Consider the following 23,815-nt stretch of genomic DNA (forward strand, 5'->3'; position numbering starts at 1 on the left):
ATATTTGTAGACACTGGTTATCTACGCCCTTGGTGTCGTCCTTCAGGATGCAGATACTTGGTCACTTCCATACAGGTAGGGGTGTGTTTGTGAATGCTTGTTGTGTATCAGAGTTGCTGTGGTTTGCTGCCGATTTCACCATTGTGTTTTTCATGCAGGTTTAATCCTGACAGATTTGCTGAAGAGTCAGTAATGAAGAGCTTCTCGCTGCTTGGGTTTTCAGGAAGTCAGGCCTGCCCTGAATTAAGGTACGAGGAGAGAACTCCAAGAAGTAAAAAATGAACCATCAAGAATATGACAAATAATATTAGTAAAAATAATGATAAACAAGTTTTTGGGAAACTCAAAAAATTACTATAAGCCACATAAATAACTCTTATTAAACAGTGATGTGCTGAACACCCCCTTGTTGGAATAATTCTATAAACAGAAGAACATTCTGCTAAATATCGCTTTCTGTTTTTCTGCTGTGGAAAAAATGTACAGTGCACAGCATAAATGAGTACACCCACTTTTAAAAATGAATATTTTTATCCATTTTTCAGTGAATTCAGACAATATAATTTGCTGCATTTAAACAAAACAGTTTTATTAAACCTTTATTTTAAAAAATAATAGTGTGGTCACCTAACGTCTTTAATAACAGACAAATAATCAGTGGTGTAAAGTAACAAATTACAAATACTCAAATTACTGTAATTGAGTAGTTTTTCTCAGACATTGTACTTTACCAAGTAGTTTTAAAAACTTTCCCTTGAGTACATTTTTAGTGCAGTATCGGTACTTTAACTCCACTACTTTCCTTCAACCTGCAGTCTCTATTTTATTTTTTCCTGTCTATGGGGATTATAAAATCAGTCCTGTGATTCCTGTCCAATCAAATCGCACATAGAAGTAAAGAGGTAAATCACCTCATAATGAACTACCTCAAGACATAGACAATTTATAATTGCAGCAAACTGTTTGGAAGCATTAAAAGTGTCTAAGAAGATGTCCAAAATCTTTACACTCATTGACCCAGAGACTGTTTAGATGCATGTCACTGATGAGAAGATGACGGATGTTTACTGTGTGATGACCGAAATGGCCTTAAACACCCAGCAGGCACAAGACGTCAACATGATGTCAGATTGAAGTTGTACCCCAACGTCGTGGGGACATTGCATTTGGTTGGAAATGAAAATCGGGTTAACGTCAGAACGCAACGTCAGTCCGACGTCAATGTCCAACATCCAACCTAAAAATTAACCAAATATTAACGTCTAATGCTGTTACAGCTTGATGTTGTGAGGTTACCAATATGGCGTCTATCAGACATTCGATTTTGGTTGTCGTACCTGACGAATAAATCTCAGTATTTGATGTCAATGTAACGTTGGTTTAAGATGTTGGCTTGACGTTAGATTTTGGTCACTTTCTAACACAACCTAAAATTAACCAAATATCAACTTCATGCGATGTCATTATTGGACATCAAAATAACATCCTTAGACGCTGGCTAAACATTGAATTTTGGTCACCTGACATTACAAACTGAATCGAACCTAATATTAACGTCTTATGATGTTGTGTGCCTGCTGGGCAATAACTAAATGCACTACAGAATGTTACGTTTACACACATCCACAAATTACATGTAAATGCATCAGCTTTTTACAGCGTAATACTCACTATTCACTACTCTTGAGTACTTTTAAAAGGGCTACTTTTTTCTCATACTTTGAGTAATATTTACAACAGGTACTTTTACTCTACTTGCACTAATTCTTTAGGCAAGTAATGGTACTTTTACCTAAGTATGATTTTTCAGTACTCTTTCCACCACTGCAGATAATACATTTAAATTCAAATGAATTAAATAACGTCAATTAAATGTCAATTAAATGGTGCTTATGTTGTTTTGAAGACATACTTGCATGTGATTTCAGACCCAATATTCAAAGTAGCGTGGTAAAAAATAGAGGGACAATTAAATGAAAGAATGTGAAATATTAAACCAACTTTACCTCAATGCATAGCATCCCATAGAAATGATCAATTTAGAGACCTGCAAGGGGGGGTGTACTTATTTATACTGAACACTATATTTATTATAGGGTTGAATCATGAGAAACTACATTTCAGCAGTGTTTTCTTTCTGGCTGTTCTCTTCCTCTGTGTAGATTTGCATACACAGTGGCCACAGTGCTGCTCAGCACACTGGTGCGCAGGTTGAGAATGCACAGGGTGGACGGACAGGTGGTTGAGGCCCGGTATGAGCTGGTGACCACACCTAAAGATGACACCTGGATCACGGTCAGCAAGAGAAACTGAACCACTCTCACATCCCTGAAACAGCGCCCTCTGGAGGATGGGAATTACACATGAATAATCACATGGTTTACATGCAGTGTGGTACAGCAATTTATAAGATCAAAGCAATGTCCAGGTTATTAACACTATTCGCCACAGTTTTTAGAGCTTCATTCTTTTGAAATGCGTCGGACAACAACATTCCAGAAATGATCAGTGTTTAATTGCAATTTTCTATACTAATAAAAAAGAAGTGTGCTTCTGTCCGTTTATGCCTGTCTGTCAGTCTAGCTATTATGCATGTTTGTCTCACTATCCATCTATTCATTCATCATCTCTCGATGGATCTTTTAAGTGTCTATCCATTTATCTGATGGTCTGTTCATTTGTCTAACCGTTTATCTATCTATCCATCCATCCATCCATCCATCTATTTGTACTATTTATTTAGCCTAATTCCATAGATCCATCCATCTGTTTATCAATTTGTCCATCTATTTATCTTTCCTAAGTCTGTCTGTCTGTCTGTCTGTCTGTCTATCTATCTATCTAGTCTAATTTTATCTATCCATCCATTTGTCCTATTTATCTTAGCTAAATCTATCCATCCATCCATCCATTTGTCTATCCATTTATATTTCTTAATTTTATCTATCTATCTATCTATCTATCTATCTATCTATCTATCTATCTATCTATCTATCTATCTATCTATCTATCTATCTATCTATCTATCTATCTATCTATCTATCTATCTATCTATCTAAGTTTTATCTATTTGTCCATCTATTCATTTACTTATTTGTCCGTCTTGCCTAATTCAGTCTATCCATCCATCCATCCATCCATCCATCCATCCATCTATCTAAGTTTTATCTATTTGTCCATCTATTCGCTTATCTATTTGTCAATCTATTCATTTACCTATTTGTCCGTCTTGCCTAATTCAATCTATCTATCTATCTATCTATCTATCTATCTATCTATCTATCTATCTATCTATCTATCTATCTATCTATCTATCTATCTATCTATCTATCTAGTCTAATTCTATTCATCCATCTGTCAGTCTATTTGCCTAATATTATCTATTTGCCCATCTATTTATCTTGCCTAATTTTATAATTTTATCCATCCATCCTCTGTCAGTGAATTTTTCTATCTATTGTGCCTGTATGTCTGTCCATCCATTTATATGTCAGTAAGTTATTTTGTTCATACATTTATCAACCTATCTGCTCATTTATCTATAAATAATGTTGCCAGATGATTTGGTCTAAACCATTATATTTTCATGTTTAGAGCATCATAACGATCCACAAAATTACAGAAAAAGGGGGACAGTGAGAGGAATAGAACGAAACATATAGGGGAGGAGGAAAGCTTTTTGAGTGTGTGTGTGTAAAAGAGAGAGAGAGAGAGGGGTAGTGTGGTGGTGTTTTCCTCCTGCATGCATCAGTGAGGGAGAGGGAGTGTGATGGTGGTGTTTTCCTCCTGCATGCATCAGTAAGATGTGAAGATGGCGGAGCTGCAGATGCTGCTGGAAGAGGAGATTCCTGCTGGTCGAGGAGCTTTGCTGGACAGCTACGCCAACCTAGAGAGAGTCGCCGAATACTGCGAGAGCAACTACATACAGGTGACAATACTAAACGCCGAACAAATATTCGAGATACGCGCAAAAAAATGTCAAGAGAGATGAATGATCCGACAGCTTGTGTTTTCGAGTTACGGTGAAACGAAACGGACTAAATTCACCACATGTCGATGCCGCATTCAATTCATTATGATTTATATTGCTCGAAGGCATCATCTAACATAATTATTTAGGGGTTTGGGAGGCATGTTCGCTATGTTTGTACAGAAATCGGGCCTCAAACGCTGAGCTAATAAGCTAACGCGCTAATCGAAGCGAAACCAATGTGTAAACCTCAAATGTATCACACGAAACGGTTTATTTACTTTACCTTTACATTTATTGCAAATGTACCACTTCTGTGATTATTAATTATTAACAATTATATTATTTAAAGCGGTGTATTGATGGGTAACTGTCCAACTGTCCAAAGACATTTGTGTTGTGTTTTTGAAGTTAGCTTCGCTGCTAAATGCTGAAAGCTTATGTGCAGTGTTTTTACTACATAAATGTGCTGTTTTTATTGCAAATGTTCCTTTAAATATGTAGTTTTACCCGCTTTTTATTATTAGAGTGTTGTTTAGGGTTGTTTATGGTCTATAGATATAGTCTATATGGTCTATGGTGTGTATGATGATATGTTAGAGGGGAGTACTAGATTTCAGTTCGATTTTTTTTTTTTGGTAACGTTACGTTACTATCGCGATAAATTGATGCAGTTTACTTTAACTTCGATGTCTTTTTATACATACATTATAGTTTAGGCTGAATTGCTACAATAACTAGTTTGTAATGTATGTTTGTCTATATAGTCATGCTGTGATAAACAAATTAAATAACGTAGACTAACCATGTTCCGTACTTAACAATGTTCCATACAGATTACATTTTATCGCCAATCTCTGAATAAATACTTGCGGGTCAGAGACAAGCTATATATCTGTATAATCTTTATTTACCACTCCTTCACCTTCGATCACAACAGAGACCCTCTTACCATGTGTTTTAGAGAAAATTCAGTAAGTTTTTTTACGTCCACCTAAAGCGCTTGAAAGTAGACAGTGGGCAAGCTAAAGGTGCGAGTGTCGTTTTGGGAGGGAGACATTTAGAGCAAAGACAATATACATTTGCATTTAATTTATGCATCGCACTGAATTACAGTCTTCATGAAATGAATACTATGTTATTACAAATTGTTAAATCATCTTTTGTTGAATAAATGCTTTGAAATGGGGATATTTAAACGTCAGTGGTGGGTGATGATCACATGGTGCAACTCTCCGCCAGAGAGCCCGAGAGACGGGCTGCAAACGCTGTTTGGATAATCTTTGTGCAGTGATGATGTTTATATTCAAAAAAAGGTCAGTTAAGTTAGCGTTAATTTGCATGAATTTAATGTTTTAATATTTTAAATTGTCATGCTGTAATAAAAAAAAAAAGGATTTAAAAATTAAATGATTGTAAAGTTATATCATTTCACACTTTATAAAAAGTTATTAAATATAACATTAACTTCAAGTTAAAAACAATAATAGTATATTCTAATGATGGTTTTTAATAAGACTTAAAACAATGTCGATTTTTGCTGGTGAAATGTAGTTTTGCGCCCTGTAGGGAACACTATTTTAATCCTGGACAGAACAGCGTTAATACCTATCATTTTCTATACACATGCGAAGGCGGTCTTTTCTCAAAAACTACTGGTCCAAAAGACATCAATCAAAATTTGGATTGGGCAGTCGGTATTCAACCAGAGAATGATCACACAAACATGCTTGTCTGGCTTTCAATGATGGAGGAGTGGTCGTTTGAGTGCGCTGAATTGCGAAAAGTGTACGGAACATGGTTAGTTAATCTGTAGTTCTGAGAACTATTGTATTAGGCATGAGATGATAACCATTTTAGATATACTGCGGTTTGGAAAAGTCAAGATTTTAAAATCGCCAAAATTTTCTGTAATACCATTCTTAAGGTATGTTTAAGAAATTTTTTTTAACGTTTTTTATTTATTTATTTATTTTTTTAGGACAACAAACCATCTTTGAAACAAATGAAGACGGCAGAAGTCAATGATTTATTTTAATTATTTAGCCTGACATTTTTTTTTATATTTACCCAGACATTTAAAAAGACTATATTTTAGAGCAGTAGTCACAATAACGTGAAACTGACATTTTTATCCAAGATTATCATAACATCAGAATCATATACCAGCCCATGCTTATTGTATATGAATTCAATTTACCCTGCTAGCACGAGTTTGATGATTCATCTGGAAACCGATAAATGCTTCTGGAAAGAAAATGAGTGACTTAATTCGTGTTATTTTCAGCATTCTTGGGGATCCACAGAAGTGGGTGTGTGAGGATCTGCACTTCTCTGTTTAGTATTTGTCATCCCTCAGAAATAGAACATCAGAAATCAAAGTCTGACATTTATTGCTCCAAAAATACAGAGCGTGTCACATGGGCCGGAGCAGATCAGTGGCTGGATGTCACTGGATATGAGTTTGTTCTCTGCGAATGCTGATTCCAGTACTTTTGAGTCGTGATGTGTTCCTGATAAATATTGCATACTTGAGTCAAGCTTTTACTGGCCTGTTAATGCGCAAAAACCTAAGGGTCAGAGCTGACAGTTCTCAAGATCTTAAACAGATTTGTGTTTTTTTTTTATTTTTTATTTTTTACCAAGGAGGTTTCGGTTCATATCGTACCTGAATCAGGCCTCTGGGAATCACACAGAGCACACAGTGAGGCTCTCTGAAGGCATTTCGTTATGTCATTTGTAAAGAAAGGCTGTAGGTTGTGAGAAATCATTTTATTTTCTCACTTCGTAGCTTTGGCACAGCAGCTTCAGAAATACCATAAATAGCTGCATGTGACCGAGCTTAGATTTCTTTCCATGACAGCATGTAGCTTGGCTTGATATGAGGCCTGCTTGCATGTGGTCTATGGTCTGGTTTTAGTTTAGAGAATAACCCAGTATTTCTGAAAGTTTCTCTTAGGGCTTGGCGATATGCTAAAAATGCAATCTCGATAAACATCTTTTCTTATCGAATAAAAAGTGTATCCTACTCAGTTATGCGCATATGTTTTTTATGAGCATGTTCAAAATTTATGCGCATCCTGGCATTACTATCAACTGATTTTTATTTATTTATATTTATTTATAATTTTTTTTTTTGCATTTTTTCAAATTATATATTTTTTTAATGCGTATATCCAAAAAAAAGGCGGATGGAAACGTAGCTAATGACTGAAGCCACTAAAATTAGAGGGTCCATTAAATGGTATAACATATTTTCGACTGATCAATTTTTGAAGGTCGAAAATCTCTAATATCAACCTGCTTTTAGATTCCAATTGTTGCACATTTCTGCTGTGTGATTGGCTTTTAGATCAATATGGAGTAAAAAAGTCCAGAGCTTATCATCGTTATTGACACAAATTTTATCGCGATTCGATATGATATCGTTTATCGGCCTAGCTTTATCTGTTATTGCTTGAAAATCTGAGTTGAAGCTCACAAATTCCTTTCATTAAATAATAAAATCTTTTATCAGAATCAGAAAGAGCTTTACTCACCAGGTGTGTGCAAGGTTTATGATTTTCAAGAGCTCAGGGTACATACTAGGGCAGCACAGTATATGGTTTGAGCATCGATATTGCAATGCGTGCGTTCGCAATAGTCACATTGAAACATATGCAATGTAGAGTTTGGATTATAGATCACCTCGAAACACTTGAGATTGTGGCGAGACTGTAGAATTTGACCATAAGGTTTAAGACGAGAAAGTTATATCATCTGCATGTGTTTTTAAGGCCCATGACCATGTGAGCGTTTTAAGAGAGTTTAAAGCATTTTGGTAGTGCATAAAAAGTTTAATAAAGATTAGTTTTACTGAATCATTTATATGATAAAGATTTTACATTTGATTATTCAATTTCTGTACCTGAACATTGTTACTTTCTCCAGAAAACCACAAAGCATGGTTTGTTTCACTTTAATATGTGCTCCATTGTGTTTATGACTGTAGTTTGTGTATTATATGTGTAATAAATTACATAAAAATATATTTACTGTACATTTCACTCCCCTACAAAATTATCCCAGTCAATCTAAAGTAATGACTCATAGAGACAAAGAGTCATCTGGTGAAATTATATTTATATCGTAGAATTTTTAATTTTTTTTCCAATATCCTGCAGCTCTACTACATGCATGCATATATATATGAACAAAATCACATGAGTAGCAATGTGGCTGTATATCGGCACTGGTGGGAGGCATTTGTGTCCCACCAGTGACTATATACAGCCACATAGCACTACTACGACTGTGATATTGCATTTATACAACAGTTTGACTGCATAATTGTGTGTATAAAAAAAGAAAATCAAAAACTGAGAGTATAAAAACCGTTTTGTAAGAGGAACTACTACCGCAATTCATTCACATCTGCAGCTGATGGTCAGAACAGCAGAAACCATTGCTAATTCAACAACGTCACTTTAGGGCTAGTATTTGAATGATTCTCTAGCCTAATGTCTTAAGTGATGAGAAAACTGGCCATTTTGCTCACATTTTAAGATTATAAGGCTGAACGGCATGAAATGCCATCAGTCTACAGAGATTTCCCAGTATCACACTATTTCAATCAGGAGATCACAATATTGCTATGGTATAAATACAGCACTACAACATACAGAAGAGAGAGATTGACTTAGAAAGTCATGTTTAATTATGATTTGATCAGCTGTAGTTTGAAATTATGCTGGTTTTCTCTTAGGGCTTATTATGGGGTCTCTGTCATCATCTTGTGGATGAACATCGTCAACCGTCTTTGCTCAAAGACAGGCTAATGGCCGCCGATGCGCTGTCTCTCAGAAATTATAAATATTTTAAAATAGGCACTATCCTTATAAATAAACTGCATAGTTGCAATCTAACCAACTACATTCTCGACTAAAAAACCTTTGAAGTACATTATGTTGTCCAAGATTTGTCAAACTGAAACCACTGTATGTGGGCGGAATATGCACAAGGGTGAAGAGTTAAGAGGCTGGACAAGCGTTGTTATTTGCATAATATCGCACGACTATTAGCCAATCAGATTCAAAACCAGACAGAACTGTTGTATAAACATGGATATCAATAATAAAATTTTTTCTGCATTTCAGGCCAGTAATGGCATTATTAAATTGGCACAAAAGCGCAATTGCTGGTTGCATGTGTTGTGAGGCCTTTCTTTACTGTCGTATGAATATTGAAGATTCGAATTACTGTGCACAAGCCATATTGGATACAATTATGATATAACCCAATATCTGCAAAAGAGTGTCTCAAACACTCTGCATACTGTCTTCTTTTGGTTTTCATAGATGGATTCCAAGTTTATTTGTATAGTGCATTTCATAATCAATATCGTTTTAAAGCGGCTTTACAGAAAAGGCTAGAATATGTAGAGATGTATATTTTTGGTGTGGTATGGTGTGGAGTGACTAACATGCAATTGGGCGTATTTCTCTCAGATAACCCACCTCCCCTGTTATCCTCATTCACTGTACCATTCATCAGTGGTCCACCCCCTATACTTGATGGCATCACCATGGTTACCCCGACAGGGAATGACTGATGGCTTTTCTGATTGGTCACTGCAAAGTCTATTCATTCTTATATGGGAAATTAATCTTGAAGGGTTGTGCAATATTGTGTGGGTATGTGGGCTTGTCCTAGTAGCCGTATCTGAAGTCTGTGCACTTGACCACTTGTATCAACTAAGTGTCAGTCTTTTGTGACTTGATGGGTCACACAATGTGGTGTTAAAAAAAAAAAGATTAAAAAAAGCTTTACATTGACTGTACAAGAATGGAACTGAACACTAGCTTTTGGTTCTAATGTGTCGACCTTTCACACCTCTCTTGTCAGAAGTTTTAAAATAATATCTTGATTGGGTATGTGTATTTGTATGGTAAAAAAAAATACAAATTTTAACTTTTGTATCTATGTATAGAACTTCCTGTTCCTTGTATATTTTTATTTTAACAAACTGATATTGATTAGTAAATCCCAAAATCCATTTTTAGCTTATGCTGTTTCAGCTGATGCGTGAATAATATTTCTATCGATTTTCTGCCACATCTCCTGTCTGATAAATATAAGAAACTTAAGGCAGAATTAGATTGTTTACTGCAAGTCGCAGTTTAATAAACAATAAATATAAAGGGTTTTTTATTATTGGTGTATTTGCCTCCAGCTGTACTGAAATCATCCCAAAACTTTAAAATAGTATTCTGTACTTTTACACCCTTTAACCTCAGTATTTACTTGTTTATTATCAATACCTATGTTTTAAGTGTGTTACTGTGTTGTTACTAGGCGGTGGGATATTGACAAAAATGGTCAAATGCTTCTACATGAGATCGAAATACAGTACGGTGCAAAAGTCTTAGCAAGCTTACAGCTTGATTCTTTTCTAAAATTCTGTACTATTTAAGTAGTGGTGTAACTGATTACAAATCTAACGTTTCGGATCACATAACGTTTTTTTAGTCATGGATCGGACAATTTTTCGGGTCAGCCAGAAAGGGGAGATCACAAATGTAATTTGCTTTCCATTTATTACAAAAAAAGTACTGCAAGAAACTTGGTTTTAACAAACAGAAGTTAGAAGAAATAATCAGCTGAATAAAAATAAACCGTAAAATATTCAGTACTGTGAAAAATTCACTGTTACGATTACTGTTGCTGATAACAGTAAATGTAGAAATCTAACATAATAATTTGTGAAATCCATATTTATTTTTAGTCTCATTTTCAATAAATTATTCAGTTATTCACTAATAAAACTTCATGTTTCAATGCTAAATGTGTCATTTTTGAAGAATTATTCAGTGGCATATTTTTGATGGCTGGTTGGTTAAATGTAATTGCTGCCTGCAATTTTCATTTTTGAGCATCAAGTTAAATGCACATGGCGGTGATTTTAATCTTTATTATGAACGTCAGTGGTTTTATCTAAACTATAAACTGCTATCCCAGTACTTCTGTGTTATTTAACTGTAACTCCATACATTAACTAGCAAAAGACTAAAGACTGAATCTCTTTCTTGATTTTAGCATTTTAAAATTTCCATGCAGTGATTCGAAGGAATATTAAACATGAAAATCACCATCTTTTGTAGTTTATGTTGCGTGGGTGTTGAGATCCTGATCTTTTAATGATTAATCGTGCAGCTTACACTGAATGCATTAATACAAGCTAAACAAGTAGTGACAGAAAACATCTTTAATGAAACCCACCACATCCCGAATAACCCACCACAACTTTTTCCAACATTGTTATATTTTACAGGAAAGCCTTTCGTATATGTGATTTGAATGACGCGAGAGGCGGTCTCTCTGTGATCATTTTAGATTTAGGATTATTCTACCAGTAAAAAAAAATGTATTAATCTGCGGGCCACATGTGTTCCGAACCGTTGGTTGTGATCTGTACGAATCACAGATCAATCATGGTCCGTTACACCCCTAATATCAAGCATCTTTCATCATTTCTAAGACTTCTTCCTTAGATTTAATGTTTTATCTTTCTTTTTGTCTTCAGGTGAATCTCATACTGCCTATAATATTGCCTATATATTCTGTATATTATATTCAGGTCTGGACTCTGTAAAGGCCATTTCATGACTCTCTTTGTTAAAACCTTACAAGTTAAGTGCTTTCTAGTAGGAAGTACATAACGAATTAAAACCTCTATTTTGCCGCATTCACAATCCCATCAATTTAGGCAATATTGACAACAGCTCTGGCAGAAATCCAGATCAAACCAAGAGAGAAACTCCAGTATTTTTCATGAATCCGTCCACCTTTCTCGAACTCTTTCTCTCATATGTCTTAAACAATTACAGGGTGTCTGTCCGCGTGGTCTTAAAGTATTAAAAGTTGATAAATCCATTTATATAAATTTAAGGCCCTTAAAAAATATTAAGAAGTTTTAAATGCTGTTTTACAAGGGATAACATTTTGGTATCAGTATGCTAAAGTTTGCCTGAATTTAATCTTTGAATCAATAAAATCAATAAAATCCTGCTATATTTGAAACATTGTTATTCCTGCTGTTCTGTAGGCACCACCTCCTGAATTAGCATTTTTATTCAGTATATGAATAATGTATTAGTTTACTTTCAGTATTTAGTAAATATGCCGTAAGGTAAAATGTCGCTGATGCGGTCTTAAAATGTTTGGAAAGAGTCCTAAAGGCCTTAAAAGGTATTAAATTTCATTCTCTGATTCCTGTATATACCCTGAATTAGACCTCAAAAATCCAACTAAAATCTGTATTTTCTGGTTGTATTTTAATAAAGAGAATGAGAAGTAATATATTACTTCATTATACCATCACTAAAACAACAAATGTAACTGGGGGCCTAAGACTTTTGCACAGCATTGTATAAAACACAGAATTCCTGAATTTAAAGGCATCGCTAAAAGTCCGGGGCTGCATCTAAAAATCGCATACTTCCATGTTATATAATACGCTAAAAACAGTATGCGAGCCAAGTAGTATGTCTGAATTAAAAACAGTATGCGAGAAGTACCCTGATGACCTACTACTTCTAATGAGATTCTGAAGTGTGATTCCGATGCATGCAATGCTATCCCATGATGCACCACGAGAGAATCCATGAATGGGAGTTAAGCGACGTAACTGATGCCAGTAGGTCACATGATCATGACAAAATGGCGGATGTAGTACGTCCAAGTTCCATTCATACTGTTCAAATGCAATATCTACTGAGTAGTAGGCGATTTCGGATGCAGCCTAGGTTATAAAGTGAAAGCATGCACTTTTGTTGTGTGTTTTGGATTCTGTAAAGAGAGTGACAACTTGATAATTAGGCCATGAGGCAATATCATCATCTGTTTCACCTCTATCCATCCTTCTGTGCTGAGATGAACCTTCGCTTTCCTCATCCTCCCTTTCTCTCCTTCTAGTCTCCAGATAAGCACAGAGCTCTAGAAGAGACCAAAAGCTACACCACTCAGTCTTTGGCCAGTGTTGCGTATCTGATCAACACTCTTGCCAACAATGTGCTCCAGATGCTGGATATACAGGCGTCCCAGCTACGCCGCATGGAGTCGTCCATCAACCACATCTCACAGGTACTTTTCATTGGAATTTTTGTTTGTACTTTGCACTTGGGATATGCAATATGACACTATGCAGTAGTCAACATTTGAAGCGGATCAAACCCTTTCATAAAAGTTGTCCTACAACTATTGATCAGCACCCATTTTTGTCTTGGTACAATTTAAAAAAAAAAAAAAGTTTTGATCCACTTCAAATGTTGGTGACCGTATATTATATCATATAGATAGAAAAAAAAGTCTGTTTCATATTATGCTCTGTTGTTAATTTTATGGTGCTACAAAATGCATTATTTACGCTGATACGTTTTCACCAATGGGATGTAGGGCTGGGCGATATGGGCAAAAAAATTATATCTCTGTATTTTTAGGAGGAATGACAGTAAACAATATATATATCCGGTATTTTCCCATAAATGGTTCCCTGAGAGTCAAAGCTTTTATTATAACTTTATTAAACAGTTTTTGAGCAAAATATAATTCAAACACAGGGGTTTCCCTCCCTGTTATTATCATCATTATAATTATCATTCTTATATTGTTATTTGTTGAAAAAGTAGCTAACAGCAAGATATTAAAATAGAAAAAGAAATGTTTGGTAAACAATAATAATAATAATAGTTTTAATAATCGTTGAAACCACCAACCGTTTGTACACTAGGCACACACACAAATCAAATTACACCTTCCAGTTAAGGGGCTAAAATAAATAAATCAATTAAACAGAATAAATAAATAAATACAATGATTAGAATATAATCGGAATTGAATTCAATATGCAATAACAGACCAGAACGCAGAGCTAAATGTGTTATAACGTAAATATAAAGAAGAGACTGTCGTGTAATAAATACTGAACTTATAATGAGTGAATATGAGGTGATTTCACTTTCAAAATGTGGTATAAATTCGTCCCATTTTGGCGTTTTTAACTCTTTTGAACACATTCAGGTGCTGCTTGTCAATTTGAGAAGGCTTCTATGTTCGTTCTTGATGTCAATTGCAGAAGAAATTATCGATAAAAGGTTTCTGATACGCGCGCACGCGAGGGGGAGTCAGATTTGTCCGGGGAGTCAGATTTCGATACAACACCGGCACTGCATGTTCCTCTGTCGCATGTAGTGATGGGTCGTTCTTAAATGATTTGTTCATTTTGAACAAATCTTTTGTCTGACTTATAGAGTGAATCATTCATTTGCGCATGCACACATTTGTGCAAGTGGAGCTCGCATGCTGCCTTGGAGTGGTCTGTTTCGCGCAGAATTTGCAAGTGTGGCCTCAAACCATATCGATATGAAAGATGAATAATTGGATAATTAATTCATAATGATTGGATAATCCCGCATCGCGTTGGGGAATCGTATCGATATATCCCCAGAACTCGATATACTGCCCAACCCTAATGGGGTGTTGGTCCTATTATTGTTTTATATTTAATGAGTATTTACTATATATTTCTTAATCAAACATTTGCACTAAAGTTTTAAATAAAATGAGAAAAAAGACAATCACATATGAATGAGTAAATTTTTGAGTATATACTTTAAAATAGAGCTGCACATTATATCGTTTCAGCATCGATTTCACAATGTGCGAATTCGCAATAGTCATTTCGCAGGATCTGCAAAGTCCATTTGGGATTAGTTAGTTTGTTTAACCTTAAACTGAAAGTTTTCATTTGCGTGTGTTTTTAAGGGCTGTAACTCTGTGAGCATTTCACGCAAGTTTAAGCCAGTTAGGCACAAGAAATTATAATGGGTGTTGCTATAAGAAAAGAAAAAAATGTATATAATTTGCATGATGAAGATTATAAAGTGGTATTAGAAGTATTTGAATACTGTTAAAGCTGATTTATACTTCTGTGTCAAGTAGTGTTGTCACGATACTGGAATTCAGTACCAATCTATAGTGAAATTTAAAAAACGTTGATTTCCCGTTAACATTTGAGCGCTGTTAAGCACGTTCTTAAACAGTGCTGATTAGCCATTGAGTTCACGTGCTTAACAGAAATGACTGTTATTGGTTAAGGTCATCAGTTCACCAATCTCATCGCTGTTTACTGAGTGTAACTACAGACACAGTGACACTGGAGTGTTTCAAGGTCACATCGATCAGTTGGTTTGTCTATAAGCTGACATATGAGCAATCTGTTGATGGATCGCGGCTTAAAATGCTCCAGTGTCACTGTATCTGTGGTTACACTCAGTAAACAGGTGAGTTCGGTGAACTGATGACCTTCACGGCCAATCACAATGATTTCTGTTGAGCACGTGAACCCAATGGCAAATCAGCGCTGTTTTAGAATGCGCTCAAATGTTAGTGGGAAATGGACGTTTTCAAAATTTTTCAGTATGGGTTGGTACTAAATTCCAGTATCGTGTCAAGCGAACGTGTATGGTCCAGTGCAGCCTTCGCATGGTCGCATAGCCCTCGCCGTGGCTGACGCAGACGCTGATGCGCATCTCTCAAAAAATGGAACTACATGTCGCATTGATGCATAGTGCAAGCTCTGTGATTGGTCGGCTTGGTAGCGGTGGCCAGTGTTGAGAGTTGGTGCTGAGATTTGTGAGTCCTATTGAGCGAGTGTTTACAAGTGTCGAGTCCCGGGAATGAGCCCCAGATGGAAACTTTTGTTTTGTGCTTACCTTATGATTAAAGTTGTTGCACCTCCGCCAGTTCCCGCCTCTGAATGAGCGAGTTTTAGCTACTTGTACATTAAGGTAGCGTTCAAAAAACACAAAACACCTGCGAAAAAAAAAAACTCGACACAGGACAATAAAAGCCTACTGCCACCTAGTGTTTCGGAAGTGTCATTGCAGTCTGAGCAACACAATCAGCACTCAGAAGTATAAATGCACAACTACGCACAAGGCTTGCACCATGTGTCATGGCGATCACTCGATGCAAAAATATAAATTATCTCCAGAAACTCCGAAAACTCCAAAACATTTATTGGATTTTTTCTTTGCTCTATTGTATTTATTAATGCTTGGAATTTGTTTATTGTATTTCATGCTGATACAGACGCCTTCAAAAGCATCCCAGTCAATGTAAAATTATGAATTCTTTCCAAAGAGCTGTTTAATCTGGTAAAATTGTATCCATATTGCATGATGATCATATTGAAATTATCGCAATGTTTTTTACAGTATAGTGCAGCCCTACCTTTTAAACTGCAAACAAGAACGTGTTTTTTCCACGTGGTCAACTTATAATAATCTATTAAGCCCTACTTTGCACTTTGCGATATAAGCAGGATTGTAAAATACAGATTTGTTTCTAAGTTTTATGTCGTCGTTCGTTCCTCTATAGACGGTGGACATCCATAAAGAGAAGGTGGCCAGGCGAGAGATTGGCATCCTCACCACCAATAAGAACACTTCTCGCACGCACAAGATCATCGCACCAGCCAACCCTGAGAGGCCTGTGCGCTACATCCGCAAGCCCGTTGACTACAGTCTGCTGGATGACGTAGGCCATGGCGTAAAGGTAGGCGTCAAGCCAGTCTCTCCCTTTTTTTATGAGTTCATGTTGTTGTATTCATGAAAATACACATTTGCCTTTTTAAGAGCACTAACTAGGATGTAATTAGTTATTAGGGTCACATATTACAATAAGGTTTCATTAGTTAATGTATTTACTAAAATGAGCTAATAATGAACAATACTTGTAGAGCATTTATTAATCGTAGTTCAACATTTGCTAATGCATTATTAAAATACCAATTCATAACATCATAACAACTTTATTTTCATTAACTAACATTAATAAAGTTGAATATACACTGTATAAATGTGTTGTTCATGTTAGTAATTACATTAGCTAATACAAACTTGTTGTAAAGTGTTACCATAATTAGTATGTTAAAAAATTTGGTGCGCTTATCGTTCCCTCAAATAAGCAAAATTTTCAATAAAATTTTCAATTCTCAAATAAGATCAATTTTCCCTTTCAGCTGTCTGTTTTTTCCACAAAGAAAACCTCTTGATATTTGGAATCTCATTTTCAAGAGTGTCTGGGATGAACGAACATAAAAAAACTAACAATAAACATAATATTAATAGATAATTCAATTAAATTAATACGCTATATAATTGTACCACCAAAGCACATCCTTTCTCCAAATAAAATGTGCAGTGACATTGAAAATGGTTTTAAGACATAATAAACTTGTATCTAATAAAAATCATAAGATTTATTTAATTATTTATTTATTTATTTATTTATTTTATTAAGATATAAATATACCATAATTCTTAGAGCAAGTACCTTAGCATTGGCAGCTAAAGGGTGGTAAATGTAAATCATTTACATTAGTTCAATTATAACTCAAAGGGTAGCATTCAAGTAGGAAGTAATACAGAAATAAAATGATCAAATGTGAAAATAATCACTTCATAGTCTTTAGCGTATTAATTATCAATTGATAATAAATCTGCTAAAGTAATTCAGTCAAAATCAAGTCAGTGGTTCCTGCCTTTTGTTGATTCATGAACGTTAACTTAAGACATAACATATTATGCTTAAATGTATACTTGTTAAGATATTTATGACATGATTATATAATGAAATTATTCTGTATATCTGGATGCTCAGGCACAGTTATGCTGCGTACTGAGCATTCCAAGTTAAAGTGGCTGTAAGTTTTTGACTCTTCTAAAGCATAAAAATACCATAATATGTTTGCAGATATTTAAGAAACATGCTAAGTGAACTTACTTGTTTATCTGAAAAACAAGTTGGATATTCTGCTTTATAAATGTGTTTTCTGTGCCGGAACTCTTTGTTTTGGTTATTTTGCCAATGCCAGTTTAGCTAATTATATTTCAGGACCCGGGGTTGCCGTGATGGAAAACCGCATATTTTATTCATTAAGTCATGAAGGCTCTCAAAGCTTGCGTCCGTGAATGAAATGCGACCTCCGGTGGACAGTAGCAGACTCCGAAATGAGACTCCGATTCAGAGTTCCACATGAGGTGGTTATTAAATGGCAAATAATATATAAATATTATGAGCGTAAACATTAGGTGAGCAGCTTACATTGTAACCCCGTGTCCTAACAACACGCTACATGACGAGATTTGCAGTGATGAGCAATTTGCACAAGACGAAACATGACAGAAATTTAAATACAGCCATTCAGAAGCACAGAATATGCTCTCACTCACGAAATGGCGAGGTTTATAATCTAATTTTACATCTTACACCTCTTAAACATTATTAAATGTAGATGCTGATATGTGTTGGTTTGCAAATGGGGTTTTTTTTTTTTCAAGATCTGAGGTGAACTGTCTGTGTCTGCTTTCAGTAGTATGGCAATAAATGTCATGTAAAATGACATTCAAACTCACATTGTTAGCGTTTAACACTGAATGAAGCACATGAGGTGTACCTAAGGTGATCATTGTCAGTGTATACTGTTGTAAAAAATAGAAGCCGTTTCTAATATATCAATTCGAGTTGTTGGTAAGAACAAAACCTCCCTTTAATATGGCGAATATGCCTTCTATCACGTGCTGTTACTTTTATTTAGAACACGGTTTAAATCAATCTTTAGGCTCTATCGTTAAACTCGCTCCTTTTATTCCTCAATCTGGCATCCTGCGTTTGTTTTGATCCAGAAATGCAATACCTAGTTCAACCACTGGGTATCAAACTTGCATACTGCACCTTTAATTGAAACATATTTTGCTCTGTATTAATTGGACAGCTGTGCTTAAAGGGATAGTTCACCGAAAAATCTAAATGTGCTCACTATTTACTCATCGTCAAGTGGTTACACATCTTTGAGTTTCTTTATTCTGTTGAACACTTATGAAGATATTTTGAAAAAAGCTGAAAACCTGTAACGACAACTGACTTCCATAGTAGGAAAACAAAAACTGTGGAAGTCAACGGTTACAGCGTTCTTCAAAATGTATTTTTTTGTTTAACAGAACAAAGAAAGACAAACCTGTTTAGATTAAGTCAGAGTAAATAATGACAGAATTTTCCATTTTGGATGAACTGCCCCTTTAACTAGCTGCTTTTTGTATATGTGTGTGTGTGTGTGTGAGTTTCTTTACTCTTCACACTAATGGTTTGTATCTTTTCTCTCCTCGCCGTTAATGCTTTCATTTGTGAATGTAGTGGTTACTAAGGTTTAAGGTAAGGATTCAGGCTTTGGTTGTTGTGTGTTTTGTGTATGTGGTGGTGTAATGTCTGTGTATTTACATTTATTCAGATTCAGATCAGTGATGTTTGACTCTTGCCCCACAGGTGAATGCTCAGAATATGAAAGCGGGTACAACTCCACACACAGCAGCCCCGACCCAGAAACCCCCAAGCCCTCCCGGACCTGGCAAAGGAACCCTTGGGTAAGTTAATGTATTTAGACATTGAATAGATGCCCGTCTTGTTGATATTGATTATATTAAATTGATACGTTTTTATATAACGAAATACCTGTAAGATATTTTTGAGATGGTTAACCAAATGTGAAGAGGACCTATTATGCAAAAATCACTTTTATAAAGGGTTTAGACACAGTTGTGTGGCAGATGTGTGTGAATATAGCCAATTTCAAGTGGTTAAAATGAATTAATTCTACTTTTTATAATCACACTTAATAAAAACACTTTGATTGACGTTCTCCCTTTGTACATGTTATCACAGGGGAAAAGCCCCGCCCATTAGTGACCATCTGTCCCTCATTAGCATAGGACATGAGTCTAGTTTTTGAATCTGCCACTATGCTGATACATAAGCATTTGTAGCTCCGCCCCTTTTCAAAATAGGGCTGGGAGCACAATATTTAAATTTAAAGAGGTTTAAAACCTTTTTTGTGGGGTATTTTAAGCTGAAACTTCACAAACGCACTCTAGGGACGTCAGAGATTTATTTTACATCTTTTAAAAAGAGGCGTAATGGGTCCCTTTTTCATTTCATACTAGTTTAGATATGTAGTTAATTAAAAATACCTGGTTTCACTGCGGTTTAGACTGGAGGTTGCAGAAAAAAAGTAGCTAGCTTCTGTTGGTCAAAATCTTTTCTTTAGTAGAAGTTTGTGCGGTCTAGATTTTATTCGAAAGAACAGAACAGTCTGTAAAGGGGGTCATATCATGAGGATTCAAACATTTCTTGATTAAAAGAATTCATTGTAATATGAACAGGGCTGTTGCCACTGGAATTTCCCTTGTAGTGATTTAAGTTTCTCAACATTGAGGTTTTCAATGGGTTGTTGTTGTGTTATTGAAGTTTGACTGTACAACAGTGTTTATTATTTAACAGTTATATAATTGTACTGTATCATATCTAATAAAAAGCAAAAACCCATGCAGAGATCTATACTTGATAATCTCAGTAATTACAATATTATCACAGATGATCGATAACGCTCAACACTAAACTAAAGCTGATGCTTATTGTTACTTTATTTTTATTGAGAATTTTTCATTTTAGATTTTACAACAGAACATTTTATATTCAAAAATATTAAATTTTGCAGTATTCAACATGAAACAATAAACAAATACAAAAATAATAATAAATAAAGACAACATGGGGGTGGGGGTTACATTGTTTCAAATTCAATGCATTCAACAGTTGTTAACATTTCAGTAATAAATCCATTTCTTCCAATGTTTTAGAAATAAGTCATTTTTATATCTCAAAATAAATGTAAATTGTTCCATATTGCTTATTTTCTTCACAATTTTTATTCAATCACCAATAGAGGGGGTGTCATGCTTATACCAGTATCTGGTAATACTCTTCGTGCTTTCCACACTTAATATATTTACAAGGTAAATAAACTTTACTACCACCTCTTCATAGTTTCCAAGATAATTAGTAATAAAGTCTTTCGGTGTATGGTATCCTAAGATCTTTTCCATTTCAGACAAACCTTGTTCCAAAAAGCTGATGTTTAGTTGCGATTACCATTAATTGAAAGTGTTTAACAGCAGTCAGACTTTTGTCAATTTATTTACTGTAAATCTACCGTACTGGTTTTGGTTTCCCCTTTTTAACAATGAATTATGACCATTGATATATTTCTATATTTTTAGAGTTATATTCTGTTATGTAGATATAGAATTTGCATATTTGTTTGCAGTTGCCTGTAGTCCATTTGGTGTGCCTACACACATTAGATTATTGGCTGAGATGCAGCCGACACGAATATATAACACATTTGACATTTGTCACTGCTAGTTCTTGGTTAGATTGGTGCATTACAGCCTCTACAGTAACATTCCATAACTTTCAAAACTCATAACCAAATATATTTTTCTCCAGCAATCTTAAGTGATAGCACAACCAAGCATTATGCAGTCGGATTCCATCACCTATTCATCTATGAGCAATCATACTGTGAGCAATCAGAAATCAGTAATGACCATTCAGAATTTAACAGAAATGTGAGAGGCACTAAATTGCAAATTTGCAATTGAAATGGATTGTAGTTTATCATTATTAAAATAATTTTTACTGAGGGCCTAATGAAACCATTTTAATTTCACAAGTTGTTTGCCTAGTTGGACCAGTTGAAAAGCTACTAACTTTGTGTTGGTTACCCACTTTCTCTCACAGAATTGTGACTATTACCAAAGACTATAGAATACACAAGACATGTCTCCCATATAGTTTTCAATGGGGAAAAGTGTAACGGTCAATATCGCAAATGAAGCCCTGCCTACTAGTACAGGAGCCAATTATTGATCGCTATACAGTGTATCCGGAAAGTATTCATAGCGCTTAACTTTTTCCACATTTTTTTAATGTTTCAGCCTTATTCCAAAAAAGATAAAATTCATTAATTTCCTCAAAATTCTACACACAATACCCCATAATGACCATGTGAAAAAAAGATTTTTTTTTTTTTATTATTGCAAATTTATTAAAAATAAAAATCCTGAAAAATCACTTGTACATAAGTATTCACAGCCTTTGCTCAATACTTTGTTGATTCATGTTTGGTAGCAATTACAGCCTCAAGTCTTTTTGAATATGATACCACAAGCTTGGCACACCTCTCTTTGGGTATTTTTGCCAATTCCTCTTTGCAGTACCTCTCAAGCTCTATCAGGTTGGATGGGAAACGACGGTGTACAGCCATTTTCAGATCTCTCCAGAGATGTTCAGTAGGATTTAGGTCTGGGCTCTGGCTGGGCCACTCAAGAACATTCACCGAGTTGTTGTGAAGCCACTCCATTGATACTTTGGCAGTGTGCTTTGGGTCATTGTCCTGCTGCAAGATGAACCATCGCCCCAGTCTGAGGTCTAGAGCACTCTGAAGCAGGTTTTCATTCAGGATGTCTCTGTACATTGCTGCATTCATCTTTCCCTCTATCCTGACTAGTTTTCCAGTTCCTGCTGCTGAAAAACATCCCCACAGCAGTTTTCTTCAAACGTAATGCCTGGCATTCACTCCAAAGAGTTCAATCAAAGAGTCTGGTCTCCTCAGATCGGAGAACTTTGTTTCTTCCGGTCTTTAGATGCATTTTTAGAGCTTCACAGCAAATGCTGTGAATACTAATGTACATGTGATTTTTTTTTTCAGCTTTTTTATTTTTAATAAATTTGCAACAATTTCAAAAACTCTTTTTTTTCACATTGTCATTATGGGGTATTGTGTGGAGAATTTTGAGGAAATTCATTTAATCCATTTTGGGAAAAAGGCTATAACAAAAAATGTGGAAAAAGTGAAGCACTATGAACACTGTCTGGATGCACTGTAGACTGATCTTTCTTCGCGGTAGAAGCCCGGATCAGCTGTGTGCTTTTATGACAGTTTGGCGGTCAACAAATGCGCACTGGAATCTAAGCTAATTCTGGAACTCACTTTCTTCACAGACATAAGAAATATATTCAAATTAAGCTTTTAATCTGTACTTTTAAATGAACAAAGTACACTTTAAAACAAAAGTGTTTTGGTTTTCTAATCAGACAAACGCACATCACCTGACAGCAACTACTCAAACACCGACACAAACTTGTAAACAAAGAGTCGCTGTCCTTTCTGGAGGAGATTCGCCATGAAGATCACGTTGTGAATTACTTCAGAAGACCAGCGTGATCTGATAAAGCATTATTCAGAATGATAATGTCTTGAATGCTCATAAATGAGGTTGGTGTCGTGATCTCTTTCCTTTCAAGTGGTTATACACATTAGCCTGGGCAACCTGAAAAAATGCTGATTTTGTTTGAGTAGACCGTTTAGAAACAAAACTTATGAGACAGTTATTGTTCAATTTTATTGGTGATTCCAAATATATAATGTAATCTTAAGCTTGGCAAACAGTTTTGAAGTATTTGATGTTTCACCATTCAGACAAAATGCCTGAGCATACTGCCCGAGAGGCGTTTCAAAGATGGACGCTGAGTGAAATGACTTGCCTTAAAGGGACTTTGCTCTTATGTCTAACTGAAAACATTTGCTTGTGTGTGGTGCTGCATCCATGCTGCTATAAAGCCTTATTGGTCATTAAAACCAAATAAAAAAATGGCTTTTGATAAGCATTTCAGCATGATTTTAATCATGTTTGCCTCGTATTACAATTCCAAAATGTTGATTTAAATTTATAAATGGATGTCTAGGAGTAAAAATGACAAAACCGCATGATATGACCCCCATTGAATAATGTGTTGTGCATGTGTTGCTTGAATAGAGAATTCTCTCTTGATCTCTTTCTCCATCTCTTATCTAATCACTGTTCCTGACAGCCAGAGTCGTGCTCGCACACACATCTCTGACTGCGT

At 35.3% G+C, this 23,815-nt stretch overlaps 2 protein-coding genes across 13 annotated transcripts in view; both read left to right on the forward strand.

The window, feature by feature from the left end:
• LOC130230035 (cytochrome P450 20A1) overlaps positions 1 to 2,558 on the forward strand; it is a 14,651-nt gene extending 12,093 nt beyond the window's left edge. The window contains exons 11-13 of the mRNA XM_056458974.1: positions 11 to 75; positions 159 to 248; positions 2,163 to 2,558. Of these exons, the coding sequence (XP_056314949.1) occupies positions 11 to 75; positions 159 to 248; positions 2,163 to 2,313 (306 nt within the window). The 3' untranslated portion in view covers positions 2,314 to 2,558. The remainder of the gene's footprint in view (positions 1 to 10; positions 76 to 158; positions 249 to 2,162) is intronic.
• A 1,037-nt stretch (positions 2,559 to 3,595) lies between these two features.
• Positions 3,596 to 23,815, forward strand: part of abi2b (abl-interactor 2b) — a 41,937-nt gene continuing 21,717 nt past the window's right edge. The window contains exons 1-5 of one of the 12 annotated variants that reach the window (XM_056459554.1): positions 3,596 to 3,928; positions 12,923 to 13,090; positions 16,388 to 16,564; positions 19,205 to 19,222; positions 19,334 to 19,431. In XM_056459554.1, coding sequence (XP_056315529.1) covers positions 3,812 to 3,928; positions 12,923 to 13,090; positions 16,388 to 16,564; positions 19,205 to 19,222; positions 19,334 to 19,431 — 578 coding nt within the window. In that variant the 5' untranslated portion in view covers positions 3,596 to 3,811. The remainder of the gene's footprint in view (positions 3,929 to 12,922; positions 13,091 to 16,387; positions 16,565 to 19,204; positions 19,223 to 19,333; positions 19,432 to 23,815) is intronic. The other 11 variants (XM_056459546.1, XM_056459545.1, XM_056459543.1 and 8 more) reach the window with 11 other exon arrangements.

The sequence above is a fragment of the Danio aesculapii genome, chromosome 6, assembly GCF_903798145.1.
Source record: "Danio aesculapii chromosome 6, fDanAes4.1, whole genome shotgun sequence".
NCBI lineage: Eukaryota > Metazoa > Chordata > Actinopteri > Cypriniformes > Danionidae > Danio > Danio aesculapii.